General features: G+C 44.1%; 1 protein-coding gene across 7 annotated transcripts in view; it reads right to left on the bottom strand.

The window, feature by feature from the left end:
* mark3a (MAP/microtubule affinity-regulating kinase 3a) overlaps nt 1-7054 on the bottom strand; it is a 175370-nt gene extending 168316 nt beyond the window's left edge. For 3 of the 7 annotated variants that reach the window (XM_063047784.1, XM_063047779.1, XM_063047778.1), the window contains exon 1: nt 6503-7054. In XM_063047784.1, the coding sequence (XP_062903854.1) occupies nt 6503-6553 (51 nt within the window). In that variant the 5' untranslated portion in view covers nt 6554-7054. The remainder of the gene's footprint in view (nt 1-6502) is intronic. The other 4 variants (XM_063047751.1, XM_063047745.1, XM_063047737.1 and 1 more) reach the window with 3 other exon arrangements.
* Nucleotides 7055-15206: the final 8152 nt, after the last annotated feature.

Below are 15206 nucleotides of genomic sequence, written 5' to 3'. Positions count from 1 at the left end.
TGGAGAAAGAATGGAAGTATTAAGTTTTAGCAAGCAGTGAGGATTACCAGACAACCGGGTGACCAGTTGGGGCACCCTTTGAGAGAAAGGTAGTGCAGTCTGATGTGACCAGAATGAACATTAAATTTCCCTGAATGCTACAGCGATCGCTTTGCTTTGGAAATTAAAGAAGAAAACTCAGTTTATTAATTCGATATGCATAATAACGCATTGAAGTCAGTTTCTTGTTGTTCATCATTCGGAGTTGACGATACTAGCCATCGTCTCCAAGTGGAAAAAAAAGTACGTATTGAAAGCTGTTATATGAGCAATGGGACTCTGAAATTAGTTGCAAATCACCTCCTCGTTCTTTCAACACAATCTGCCATAATCTTGCTTCCTGTTCAGTGCTGTTCGGTATAATGACAGCGATTTCTTTGGCAATTTGTGCATTAAATCTTCTCTCATGTTCAAATGCTCGTCTCCGGTCAGGATCAATGACAATGGACGCCTCTGGCATGCCTTGAATTTGTTCTTTTGCAAGTCGAAGGGACGCAATGTACGGTTTTCGTTGCCGTAGGTTTTCCAATAATTCAACAATCTCACGTTGAATTCCATCATTCCATAGCATCCCCATTCTCAATTCTACATTGTCTTGAGGATCCATGAAGTAAATTTGAAGGAATCGGGCTTACAATGGACGCCTCTGGCATGCCTTGAATTTGTTCTTTTGCAAGTCGAAGGGACGCAATGTATGGTTTTCGTTGCTGTAGGTTTTCCAATAATTCAACAATCTCACGTTGAATTCCATCATTCCATAGCATCCCCATTCTCAATTCTACGTTGTCTTGAGGATCCATGAAGTAAATTTGAAGGAATCGGGCTTGCTGGTTAGGGTCTGGCATTAAGTGTCCGAAGTAATGATGGATTTGGCCTTGAATAATCACAGAAGAATTCCATCCATTCCTCGTTGGAAGGACTTCTTTGGCACCAAAAGATGTCATTTGGAAGAGGCAACTGTACTGTCTGATGTTCTTCCTGAAATCGTTTGCAATAGGTTCATCATTGCTGTATAACTTGAGTTCATTGGGTAGAGCTTGCAAATTGCCTATCCTGACCTTTCCCTTCATACAGCAGAAATTTGCGGTTTCTCCAGTAAATAGGAAGGCATACTCTGATCATCGAACCAACATCTGTAGAAACGTTACGGCATGCGAGTCGTGCATTTTGTCTTGCTCTTTTTCTGTTGAGGTATTTCATTGAAAGCGGGCATTGTCGTCTTCAGCAACTCTTGCAATTACTCTTTGCCGCATATTCTCGAATCAATCTTTCCTTTTCTCCTCTGTCTCTTCCTCTCCCCTCCTTCTGTGCCTGTTTTTGTCATTCTGGAGATGCGCAGCCCTTTCATCCCCCGTCTCTTCATCTCTTCTGCCGTTTGTTCTTTGTCTCTGATCCTGGAGACGTGCATTCCTCAGCTCCTTTGTCTCTTACTCTCTCGTCCTTCTATGCCAGTTGTCATTCTGGAGATGCGAAGCCCTTTCATCCTTCATCTCTTCAACCATTTGTTCTTTCTCTCTGATCCCACAGTCATGCAGCTCTGGCCTGATCAGATTCTTGTTCTCTCTTCCTTCTGTGACTATTGTCATTTTGGAGACGTGCATGCCTCTCCTCCTCTGTCTCTTCTTCTCTCATCTTTTTTGTCCTGACTCTTTGATCCTGGAGTCGTGTGGCCCTGGCCTCATCCAATTCTTGTTCTCTCCCTCTCCTTGCCGCTTCCTGATGACATTTGGCGTAATCTCTTGACCATAATGTCTCCCTTCTCTTTCCACGTGGCATAATTAGGCTGACCATATTTTTTTTACCTTAATGCTAGATAGAAGATACGAAGCAGTAACACCAAAGCCTCCACGATGCTGATTTATCTTGATGATGTGGTTGGCGCTCTCCTAAATGGACGTGATATAGTCACCACTGTCCTTTGACTGCAACAAAGAATTTGATGGTTGTTTTGAAGTACTTCATTGCAATAAGATTTAATTATCTCTTATTGATAGGTCGCAGTTTGATCTGTCCCAATCCTGCACAAGCTGATGGTGATTAGCAGAATGTGACCGCTCGAAATAGACCTCCCCTGCCCTTTCGCTGCGGTTGGTGTCGCAGCTGTAAGCATCGTGAGGCGCTGCTGAGGCTGGATGTGCACATGCGTTGTGGTGTCGCCTCGCGGTTTCCATGAAAGCTGGAATCGGGCGTGGAAAGCAGGGCCTGTTGACAAGCGAGCAATTTTATACGAATATAACCCTGACCTTTGCATGCACTCTGTAAGTTAGCGCATTTTAAGTCCATTCAGTCAAAAAGAGTGCCGCTTTAATGCACCATTTGGGCTAATTTGAGGGCACAAGCAGACAAACTGACAAACAGATAAACAGAATGAGAATTTTAGTAATTTATAGATATTCACGAATAGAATAAGCCACCCAACAACCTCAAAGTGGAGACTACCAAAACAGATGAATGACTTTACTGGTTATTACTCAGATTTATTTATATAATACATGTTTTAAAAGAAGAAACTTTAAGGCCTTCAAGTATAATTTTACAATCATAAAATATATCAATTGATTAAATTTATCACTAACATTTTATCATTAAAATATCTCCTGTGATCAACTACATTTTCTGCAATAGTGGCCTCATTTTAAAAGCATTTCTTTGGCTTGAGTTCCTTTGGGTGACCAGTGGATATAATTAGGTGATATATAAATGTGAAATGTGTCTTTTCAGGCAATTCTTGGGATCAAGGATGACTTATTCCCAACCAAATTTTGCACTTGTGAGGTGCCTAATGCGGTTACTTTGGGATCACAGCTGATAGCTGATGGGTTGAGTGATGCACTCCTTCAGCCATTTATTTCAGGGGGACTTCTCTGTACTCCTAATGCAAAGCTTTGACTCTCTCAATACCATCTTAAAAGCTCCTCTTCCAGTTTGAGCTAGTCATAACATATATGTATTTACATTGAAACAACACCTACAGCATAGCATAATTTCTCAAGATGTTTTATGAGGATCTACCAACTAAAACTTGTCTCCGAGTCCTGTAAGCCAACATTTGGATGAGAGATTGGTCAAACAGCAAGTTTTTAAGAATCATTTTAATGCAGAAAAAGCAAAAGAATTCCAAAGTTTTGGTTCTCAGCATCTGGATGAATAAATGCTGATAGTGAAATGGCAAAAATCAGGAAAACAGTGGCGTGCAAAAACTTGGGCACCCCAGTCAGAATTTCTGTTACTGTGAATAGTTAAGTGAGTTAAGTAATAGTTAAGAAGATGCACTGATCTCCAAAGGTCATAAAGTTAAAGTTGAAACATTCTTTTCAACAGTTTAAGCAAGATTAGAGTATTATTTTTGTTTTGTACTATTTTAGAGTCCGAAAAAAAAGGAGGGCCATATAAAAGTCTGGGCACCCCAAGAGATCTGAGCTCTCAGATAACTTTTACCAAGGTCTCAGACCTTAATTAGCTTGATAGGGCAATGGCATGTTCACAGTCATCGCTAGGAAAGGCCAGGTGATGCAGATTTCAAAGCTTTATAAATACCCTTGCTCCTCAAACCTTGTTGCAACAATCAGCAGCCACCTAGCACTCTGAAAATTAAAATAAATGATCCCCACAAAGCAGAAGGCTATAAGAAGATAGCAAAACGTTTTCTGGTAGCCGTTTTCTCAGTTCGTAATGTAATTAAGAAACGGCAGTTAACAGGAAAAGTGGAGGTCAAGCTGAGGCCTGGAAGACCAAGAAAACTTTGGCAAAAGACCTTCAGGAAGATTTAGCAGACTCTGGAGTGGTGGTGCATTGTTCTACAGTGCAGCGACACCTGCACAAATATGACATTCACGGAAGAGTCATCAGAAGAAAACCTTTCCTGTGTCCCCATCACAAAATTCAGCATCAGAAGTTTGCAAAGGAACATCTAAACAAGCCTGATGCATTTTGGAAACAAGTTTAAAATTGAATTTTTTTGGCCGCAATGAGCAAAGGTATGTTTGGAGAAAAAAGGGTGCAGAGTTTCATGAAAAGAATCCCTCTCCAACTGTTAAGCACGGGGGGTGGATCGATCATGCTTTGGGCTTGTGTTGCAGCCAGTGGCACGGGGAACATTTCACTGGTAGAGGAAAGAATGAATTCAATTAAATACCAGCAAATTCTAGAAGCAAATATCACACCACCTGCAAAAAAGTTGAAGATGAAAAGAGGATAGCTTCTACAACAGGATAATGATCCTAAACACACCTCAAAATCCATAATGGACTACCTCAAGAGGCACAAGCTGAAGGTTTTTCCATGGCCCTCACAGTCCCCCGACCTATACATCATCGAAAATCTGTGGATAGACCTCAAAAGAGAAGTTCATGCAAGATAGTCCAAGAATCTCACAGAACTAGAGGGCTTTTGCAAGGAAGAATGGGTGAAAATCCCCCAAACAAGAATTGAAAGACTCTTAGCTGGCTACAGAACGCGTTTACAAGCTGTGATACTTGCCAAAGGGGGTGTTACTAAGTACTGGCCATGCAGGGTGCCCAAACTTTTGATTCGGGCCCTTTTCTTTTTTTGTTATTTTGAAACTATAAAAGATGGAAATAAAAAAGTAATCTTGCTTAAAATATTACAGAACTGTGTCATCTTTACCTTTATGCCTTTTGGAAATCAGGTCATCTTTTACTCACTTAGCTATTCACAGTAAAAGAAATTTTGACCGGGTTGACCAAACTTTTGCATTCCACTGTATCTAAGAAACTGGGACTAGAAAAATCTAGACTTCTCAAAGAAAGTGGGCAAATGGGCAACACTAAGTGCTTTGAAGCCAAAATCTACAGATATTTCTCAAAATAAAGTGGCTCAATAGAATACAAGAACAATATAGTTTTTACAAAATGTGCATTTCTCACATTACATGAGAAGCTAATATTAATTTATCAACTATATCTTTTAAACTACAACAGTAAATGTCTTTCAAATTGCCACCAGAAATAGACATGTATTCTTCGTTCAGGAACCTGTCTCCCAGAGGTTGTGGATTTTATTGAACTTCTTGAAAGTATTCATCTCAAAGCAATTTATTTGTGGGAACAGATTGTGAAAATGAGGTGCCACAAAAGAAAGTAATTCTTTAAAAATAATTTGCTGTCAAGAACCAATCTATCCCATCAGTGAAAGAATCTGTGGTACCCAAATTGGTCTCATTAGCCACTTTGGAGTCCATAAACCTGGGTTAGAAGCAAGTTGTCATCAATCCTGAGAAACTGTCTAAAAAGATACATATGTATTTGTATAATTACTACATCCTTAATATTTTATCAACCTGAAAGTTTGGAAGAACAAAAACTTTAATTGGTCTGTTTTCTTTCTAAACAATTCGAGCAGGCCACTGCAAACATTAATTCTTTTCATATGTTGGATAATTAATCAAATCAACAAATTTCACATAACATATACAGTGATAATAAAATCAGATTCTAATTTTGCTCCCGATTATACTTCTTGAAATAATTAGCCAACTAGTTCCAACCTTGAAAATGGGATATCACTAACATATTCAAAATCTGAAACCATAACAGAAAACGCTGGAAATACTAAAACTAAGGAGCATCTGTGGAGAGGGGAACAAAACTGATGTTTCGAGTCGATTACCTTTCACAACAAAATATCCTTGTCCTGAAACTTGATCTCTGCAATCCCTCTATAGTTTTTGTCCAATCTACTGAATTTTACCATTGTTTTATATTTTTATTTCAGATTTCCAGAATCTCTATGAAGAAACTCACTTTACTGAGCCCCATATTGGAACATTTAAACTATCATTATACATATTCAGGATATCCAAATAATGGTTTTGCTTTCTACAACTTTCAGCCAAATCCACAAACACTTGAAAGCAAATTAGCAATAACAATAAAGCAGTTGAATTAAGTTATCATTAATTCTGAGTGTCTTGACCATTATTAGTACCCGTTTATGTACTGTATGTAGAACGTATGTCATATCAGAAAGATGAATCCCCGCTGCAAAATTTTCTTTGAAAATACTGTTTCCTGACAAACGTTCATTTTTAAATGGATTATTCTGAAATCACATCATTTTTTTGAGGCGATGTCTTAATAACCTGATTTCAATTCATACTTTACAACATGGATTCTATAAAGCGGAACTTGGTGAACACTCGATGAACTAAACAACTAATTATCAAATCCAACGCCTGTGTGACATGGATTGACACCTGCTAACTCTCCAAAACCTGACACAAAGGAGGAGGAAATAGGGGTGTGGAGATATACAAACATCACGTTGAATGCATTTTTAAAACCCCAACTTGAAGCTTGAATTCCAGTTTACGAGCATGTTATTTATATTATTTCCAAGGCATACTTGGCCAAGGCCAGGTAGGGCATTTACACTCATGTTCACAGGTTCTACAATATTCCTGTTCCACTTTGCAGCGTCTTTGACTCTATGAAAAATTACTTACATGTTCTGTTTCGCGTTCATTCACTGTAGGTAATGGCGTTCGAGTAGACATTTTGTTTTTCTTCTAGTTGCAATTTAGCACCGAAGTAATTGTAGAAGACTCGATTCAACACAGCATGAGTAGCGAAATGTTCACAGACAGTGGGCTTTCACTTAAGCCGGCACCAGTGATTGTATTTTATACCGTGTGACATCCAGCAGCCTTTAACAAGTACACACCTGGTGAAGTCAAACACCCTTTAGAACCGTCCACATTTTTACATCTAAATAATGTGCCAGGAGATTAAGAAATGTTCTAGTGCAATTATTTTTCAAAGGCTGCCGATTGTTGAGGTCTATGTCCAGAGCCTGCTACACCAAGGTAAACCCGCTGTCTTGTCAGCCTCAATAACAAGGCCCGGCTTCAGTGGGGCGAACGCTCAGCGGCCAGCGCACAGTTTCCCGGCTCCGGACACGAAAGACGTGACGATCCAAACTCGGCTTCTCGCTCGCCAAACATGGAGGCCGCGGCAAGAGAACGATGCCGGAGCGGGGCCAGAGATGCACGGGCTGTCGGGTGGGTGGGGGGGGGGAAGGGGAGGGGGAGAGAGAGAGAGAGGGTCTCGTGAAAATGGCTGCCCCGCTCTCCCAGACTGATCGCCAAGCCCAGGGCAGCGGCAGGAAGCGCGTCACCCGCCGCCTTCCCACCCATTGGTGGGAGCGGAAGCGGCGGCTGGAGATTTAAAGGTACTGAGAGAAGCAGGTAAGAGGTTGGTTCAGTGTGACAGGGAGCTTCACAGTACACCGTCAGCCAAAGTAACGAGTCTAGCCACATAATGGATCTGACTACCCTAGACCTTTGGACCACCAGTGGGCGAAGTTACAAATACACCGGCTTGCCAGGGGAAGGGGTCTCGTCGTTACAACTTGTCAACATTAGACGTTGAATTAAACTGGTTATCGATTCAGTGCGTGTTCCAAACATACGATAGACCCAATTACAGGGAAATACGGGTATTTGTTTAAAGGCGTAGAACTCTATCATGCTATAACCAATCATGTTATCGCTCTGCCCTCAGCTTGATCTGCGTATTTAGTTTATAATACTATATAAATTATCTGTGCGACCGTTTATGTCAACTCTTTCCTGGTCTCAGTAACGTTTTAAAGTTGATAAAACTTAGGATGAGATTGTTGGAATCTACTGTAAAGTTTAATATTTCAATACCTAGGGAATTTTTAAGGTACGTGTTAACATTTAAAAGCAAATATTCATGCTTGGACATCCATGCGGTTCTTTCTTACATTGCCTTCAGTAATAAGTTGCATTTATTTTGTGCCTTCATCTAGCAATAATATATGCCCAAGGGAAGAAGGCAGTATCATCATAGTCGGAAAACACTGTTTTAGCAGGTTGAAAAGATGAGTCTTGGGGATATGCACAATAATCTAATATAGGACATAAGACACTGCAGATGCTAGAATCTGGAGCAAAGCAAAACAACCTGCTCGAGGAAGTCTACGAGTCAGGCCGCTTCTTTGCAGGGAAGCTAATAGTCGATGTTTTGGGTTGAGACCCTTCATTTGGACTGAAAGGTAGAAGGGAGGAATGGAGCAAGAACTAACAAGTGATAGGTAGATCCATGTGAGGAGGAGCAATAGGCAGATGGAGGGGGGAAAGTGGAAATATTGACAGAGGCTGGAGGTAACAAAGGGCTGCAGATTAGAAACATAAGATATTGTGGAGCTGCTGGAAATCTAGAGCAATGCACACAAAATGCTGGAGGGAGCATCTATGGAAATAAATAAACAGTCAACATTTCGGGCCAAGACACTTCTTCAAAACTGAAAGGGAAGGGGGCATATGCCAGAATAAATAGGTGGGGAGAAGGGAAGTACGACTAGCTAGAAAGAGAGGTGAAGTCAGGTGGATGGGAAAGTTAAAGGACTGGAGAAGAAGGAATCCGATAGGAGAGGTGAATGGACCATGGGAGAAAGGGACGAATGAGGGGCACCAGGGGGTAGACGATAGGCAGGTAAGGAGAAGAAGTAAGAGGCAGAGCAGGGAGTAGAAGAAGAGGGAAGGGAAAGGGAAAAAGTTACCGGAAGGGGAAATCGATGTTGATGCCATCAGGTTGGAGACTACTTAGATGGAATATGATGTGACCTTATATTATCCTTAATTATTCTTAAAGATTTCAATGCCATTCATAAGGTATGTAATTTTTTCTGTTTCTCACTGTATACTTGTCTGGAATAAATTGCCTTCAGAATGTGCACATTGTCTCAGTGGGTTTGCCTCTCCTAGATTTGTATCATTTGAAAATGTTACCAGCTCATAGTGAGACTGAATCCATGTCACTGATGTAAATTACAAACAGTAGGGATCCTAGTGGTAACTTCTTCAATACCCTACACACATTCCAACTAGGTAACGTAACTTCAATACTATATTGGCCACAGTTTGTTGCTCTTTGGCCAGTTTTTTTCAAAAAAATGCTAAAACCTTGATCTATGCATAATTAAACATTTCCATATTGATCTTACATGAAATATTTTTGTTAGTTTAAACACCTGCATAAACCAAAATCTGAAATGAAAACTGAAAATGCTATAAACACTCAGTAGTTAAGATATAATCTGTTAATGGTTACATCTAAGGCTCTTTGTCAGATCCAGGAAAAAGAAAAAACAAGTTATTTTTCATTCATAGAGAGAATGGGAGGGGGATGGAAGGTGGATTGAATAAATGGAATATCTCTGATAAGATTTACACAAACAAAGGATGGTTGGCCAAGCTGTACTAATAGGGGGAGAAAAACTATGCCCTCCCCACCTCCCATCTGAGACTCTTCCATCAGTAAACTTTTCTTTACATCAACCCTGGAATGCCCCTTTAGGATTCTGTATTTTTTCAATAAGATCACCCCTCCTTCTTTGAATATCCATAGAATCCAGACCCAACACGATTAGCCTCTTTTGATGGGACAGCCTTCTCATCCCAGAACATGCTTGCTTAATCTCTTTTGGACTGCTTCCGATGCTTTTACGTCATAGAGTCATAGAGCAATACAGCGTAGAAACAAACACTTTGGCTCATCTACTCCATGCCAAACTGTTATTCTGATTAGTCTCAACGATACACACCTGGATCAGAGCCCTCCATACCCTTTCCATTCTTTAACCAATTTCCCCCGGGCTCAATAAAGTATGACTACCTATCCAAACATATTTTAATGTTGCAATCAGATCCACATCCACAACTTCTGCTGGCAGCTTATTCCACACTCACACCACACTCTAAGTGAAGAAGTTCCCCTTAACTATTTCCTTTCACCCCTAACCTATGACCTCAGGTTCTAATGTCACCCAACCTCAATGGAAAAAATCTTGCATTTACCCTACATATAGCCATCATAATTTTTTATACATCTTTTAACTCTCCTCTCATTCTCTTATGGTCCGGAGAATAAAGTCCTAAACTATCCAACCTTTCCCTATAACACGGGTCCTCAAGTCTTGGCAGAGTCCTTGTAATGTTTTTCTGTACTCTTTCTACCTTATTATTATCTTTCCTGTAGGTACATGACCAGAACTGCACACAATACTCGGCATTAGTCTTCACTAACATCTTAACCAATTTTATCATAAAATCCCAAGTCCTGCACTCATTGCTCTGATTTATGAAGGCCAATGTGTCAAAAACGCTCTTTACAGCTCTACAGTATCTACTTTTGACAACACTTTTAAAGAATTATGGTTCTATATTTCCAGATCCATTTGTTCCACTGCACTCTTCAATGCCCTACCATTCACTGTATAAGTCCTATCCTGGTTTGTCCTCCCAAAGTACAACACCTCACACTTGTCTGCTTCATGTGCTATTTTTCAGCCCCTTTTTCCAGATGGTCCAGATTCCGCTGCAAGCTTTGATAGTCGTCTGCAAATTTGCTGATCCAGCTGACCACATTATCATCCAGATTATTGGTATGGATGATAAACAACAATGGACGCAGTACCAACCTCTACAGCACACCACTAGTCACAGGCCTCCAGTCAGAGAATCGAATATCACTTTCTGGGTTCTTCTACTAAGCCTGAGCCAATAGACTGCTCCTGGACCTTTTTCCATCTGGCATAGTTTGCATTTTGTTGTTTGATTGTTTGTGGTTTTTGTACTGCTATATCTATGCTCTATTCTTGGTTGGTGCGGCTGTAACAAAACCCAATTTCCCTCAGGATCAATAAAGTATATCTATCTATCTAAGCCGATGTTGAATCCAATTTACTACTTCATCCTGAATGCTCAGTGACTGAAACTTCTTGACCAGCCTCCCATTTGGGACCTTGTCATGGTCTTGCTAAAGTCCATGTAGACAGCATCCACTGCCTTTTCTTCATCAACTTTCCTGATAACCTCCGAGAAATACTCTATGATATTGGATATACAGGACCTACAATGCACAAAGCCATGTTAACTATTCTTAATTAGACCCAGTCTTTCCATATACAGAATTCCTTCCAATAATTAACCCATTACTGACATCAGGCTCACCAGGCTATAATTTCTCATCTTATTCTGAGAGCCTTTCTTGAACAATGAAACACATTAGCTATGCTCCAGTTTTCCGGCACCTCCCGCGTGGTTAAGAATGTTTAAAATACTTCCGCATGGGCCCCTGCAATTTCTGCATTAGCTATCCACAAGGTCCAAGGGGACACTTGTCAGTCCCTTGGGACTTATCCTCCCTAATTTGCCTTAAGGCAGTGAGTGCCTCTTCTTCTGTAATCTGGACACAGTCCATGACCTCATTACTGTTTTGCCTCAGTTCTATAGACTCTGCACCTGTCTCCCACATAAATACAGATGCACAAAAAATCCATTTAAGATCTCTCCCATTCCTTTCGACTTCAGACATAGTTGACCATGCTGATCTTAAAGTGGAGCAGTTTTGAACCTTGCTTTCCTTTTATACGTAATACTTATATTTCTGTAGATGCTTTTGGGATTGTCCTTCACCTTGTCTGCCAAAGCAACCTCATGCTTTATTTCCCTCTTGTACTTCTTGCATTTTTATACTCCTCAAGCACCTCACTTGTTCCTTGCTGCCTACACCTGCTATGCACCTCCTTCTTCTTTTTAACCGGGGCCTAAGTATTCCTCGAAAACCAAGTTTCCATAAACCTGTTAGCATTGCCTTTTATTCTGATAGGAACATACAAACTCTGTATTCTTAATATTTCATTTTCGAAGCCCTCCCACTTGCCACACACCCCTTTGACAGAAAACAACCTGTTCCGATCCACACTTGCCAGATCCTTCCTGATGCTATCAAAATTGGCCTTTCTCCAATTTAGAATCTCAGTCCAAGGACCAGACCTATCCTTCTCCATAATTATCTTGAAACTCTTTCAATTATGATCACTAGATCCAAACCGTTCCCCTACGTACATCTCTGTCACCTGCCCTTGACCAGTTCAGTTCCCGAAAAGGAGATCTAGTATCACACTCCATAGCTGGGACATCTGTATAGTTTTTAAGGAAACTTTCCTGAATACATTTGATAAACTCTATCCCATTCCATCCTTTCACAGTTTGGGGGTCCTAATCAACATGTGGAAATTTAAAATCACCTGCTATCACAAATATATTTTTCTTGCAACTATCCACTATCTCTCAACAAATTTGCTCTTCTAAGTTCCTTGCTGATTTTGGAAGATCTATAATATAATCCCATTAACATGGTTATTTATCTCTTTCTTATTCCTCAGTTCCACCCATATAGCCCCATTAGACGAGCCGCACGAGCCCTCCAGTCTGTCCTGTCTGATACTTTTGTGACTTTTTCACTTTTAATTCTTCTCCCTCTATTACATAATGAGAGGCATTGATTGTAAGGATAGTCAGAGGCTTTTTCCCAGGGTTGGTGGTGTTGTGAATAGTGTGGAGAGCTGTCGGAGGTTACAGCGGGGCATCGATAGGATGCAAATGTCATGGTCCAGTCCGTGAAATCCGCGTTCTGGTTCATGGTCCAGTCCGTGGACTCCGGACTCTGGGTCTTCCAGCTGTCCCTTGTTTCAGTTGGGCTTAATCATAGCCACCTGATGCTCGTCTTGGGTCTGGGAATATAAGTGGCCCTGGGTTCGAGTGTGAGGGCTGGTACGTCTCATCAGTATCCCATCCATGCCCCTGTGGGGTAAGTCAGGCTGGCTTTGCCGTTTCCCTGCGGTTGGATCTGCACCTTTCCTATCCTAGCCTCTGTTGGGTAAGCCAGGCTGCCTTTGCCGTTACCCTGAGCCTTCCCTTCCCCTTCCTTCTGGAGCCTTGCCTGCAACCTGTGTCTGAAGCCTTGCCTGCAACTTGTGTCTAGTTCAACCACCAGAGCGAGACCGGAGCCTTGCTGTGTCAAGATAAGGAACTGTCTATTGTTGAGTTGGATCTGTCTCTGTGTCCACGCCTTCGCTGGGTAGGTCCGGCCGTTTGCCGCTACCTAGTGTTGGGAACCATCTTGTCGTATTCAGCATTCTGTGTAGAGCCCCAGCCCCAAGTCCTACTCCAAAGGAGGTGTCCTGGCTCTGTGTTCTGTGTACGAGTCCCGGCCCAAAGTCCTGATCCCAAGGAGGGGTCCTGGCTCTGTGTTCCTGTCACTCAAGTCCAAGGCTCCGTGTTCCCATGCTCGAGACCAAGGCTCTATGTTCCTGTCCTCCCCAAGACGAAGGCTTTGTGTTCTGCGTTCCTGTCGTCCCAAGTCCAAGGCTTGGCTGTTCCTGAGTACCAAGTCAAGGCTTCGTGTTCTCGTCCTGTCCATGTGCCTCGTCCTGTGCTGGAATTCTCTCGTCCAGTCCGTGTGCCTCGTCCTGTGATGGAGTTCTCTCATCCAGTCCGTGTGCCTTGTCCTGTGCTGGAGTTCTTTCCTCCTGTCCGTGTGCCTTGCCCTGTGCTGGAGTTCCCTCATCCTGTCCTGTGTGCCTCGTCCTGTCCCGGAGTTGTCTCGTCCAGTCCGTGTGCCACATCCTGTGCTGGAGTTCTCTCATCCAGTCCGTGTGCCTCGTCCAGTCCCGGAGTTCCCTGGTCCTGTCCCGGAGTTCCCTCGTCCAGTCCCGGAGTTCCCTCGTCCTGTCCCGGAGTTCCCTCGTCCTATCCCGAAGTTCCCTCATCCTATCCCGGAGTTCTGTCGTCCTGCGCTGCAGTTCTCTCGTCCTGTCCGTGTGCCTCGTCCTGCGCTGCAGTTCTCTCGTCCTGTCCATGTGCCTCGTCCTGCGCTGCAGTTCTCTCGTCCTGTCCGTGTGCTTCGTCCTGTGCTGGAGTTCTCTCGTCCTGTCCGTGTGCCTCGTCCTGCGCTGGAGTTCTCTCGTCCTGTCCGTGTGCTTCGTCCTGTGCTGCAGTTCTCTCGTCCTGTCCGTGTGCCTCGTCCTGCGCTGCCGTTCTCTCGTCCTGTCCGTGTGCCTCGTCCTGCGCTGCAGTTCTCTCGTCCTGTCCGTGTGCCTCGTCCTGCGCTGCCGTTCTCTCGTCCTGTCCGTGTGCCTCGTCCTGCGCTGCAGTTCTCTCGTCCTGTCCGTGTGCCTCGTCCTGCGCTGCAGTTCTCTCGTCCTGTCCGTGTGCATCGTCCTGCGCTGCAGTTCTCTCGTCCTGTCCGTGTGCCTCGTCCTGCGCTGCAGTTCACTCGTCCTGTCCGTGTGCCTCGTCCTGCGCTGCAGTTCTCTCGTCCTGTCCGTGTGCCTCGTCCTGCGCTGGAGTTCTCTCGTCCTGTCCGTGTGCCTCGTCCTGCGCTGGAGTTCTCTTGTCCTGTCCTTGTGCCTCGTCCTGTGCTGCAGTTCTCTCGTCCTGTCCGTGTGCATCGTCCTGCACTGCAGTTCTCTCGTCCTGTCCGTGTGCCTCGTCCTGCGCTGCAGTTCTCTCGTCCTGTCCGTGTGCCTCGTCCTGCGCTGCAGTTCTCTCGTCCTGCGCTGCAGTTCTCTCGTCCTGTCCGTGTGCCTCGTCCTGCGCTGCAGTTCTCTCGTCCTGTTGGTGTGCCTCGTCCTGCGCTGGAGTTCTCTCGTCCTGTCCGTGTGCCTCGTCCTGCGCTGCAGTTCTCTCGTCCTGTCCGTGTGCCTCGTCCTGTGCTGCAGTTCTCTCGTCCTGTCCGTGTGCCTCGTCCTGCGCTGCAGTTCTCTTGTCTTGTCTACGTGCCTCGTCCTGCGCTGGAGTTCCCTCATCCTGTCTGTGTGCCTCGTCCTATGCTGGAGTTCCCTCGTCCTGTCCGTGTGCTTCGTCCTGTGCTGCAGTTCTCTCGTCCTGTCCGTGTGCCTCGTCCTGCGCTGCAGTTCTCTCGTCCTGTCCGTGTGCCTCGTCCTGCGCTGGAGTTCTCTCGTCCTGTCCGTGTGCCTCGTCCTGCGCTGGAGTTCTCTCGTCCTGTCCGTGTGCCTCGTCCTGCGCTGGAGTTCTCTCGTCCTGTCCGTGTGCCTCGTCCTGCGCTGCAGTTCTCTCGTCCTGTCCGTGTGCCTCGTCCTGCGCTGGAGTTCTCTCGTCCTGTCCCTGTGCCTCGTCCTGCGCTGGAGTTCTCTCGTCCTGTCCGTGTGCCTCGTCCTGCACTGCCGTTCTCTCGTCCTGTCCGTGTGCCTCGTCCTGCGCTGCAGTTCTCTCGTCCTGTCCGTGTGCCTCGTCCTGCGCTGCAGTTCTCTCGTCCTGTCCGTGTGCATCGTCCTGCGCTGCAGTTCTCTCGTCCTGTCCGTGTGCATCGTCCTGC

The sequence above is a fragment of the Mobula hypostoma genome, chromosome 1, assembly GCF_963921235.1.
Source record: "Mobula hypostoma chromosome 1, sMobHyp1.1, whole genome shotgun sequence".
Lineage (NCBI taxonomy): Eukaryota > Metazoa > Chordata > Chondrichthyes > Myliobatiformes > Myliobatidae > Mobula > Mobula hypostoma.
This window is presented reverse-complemented; position numbering and strand designations above follow the sequence as displayed.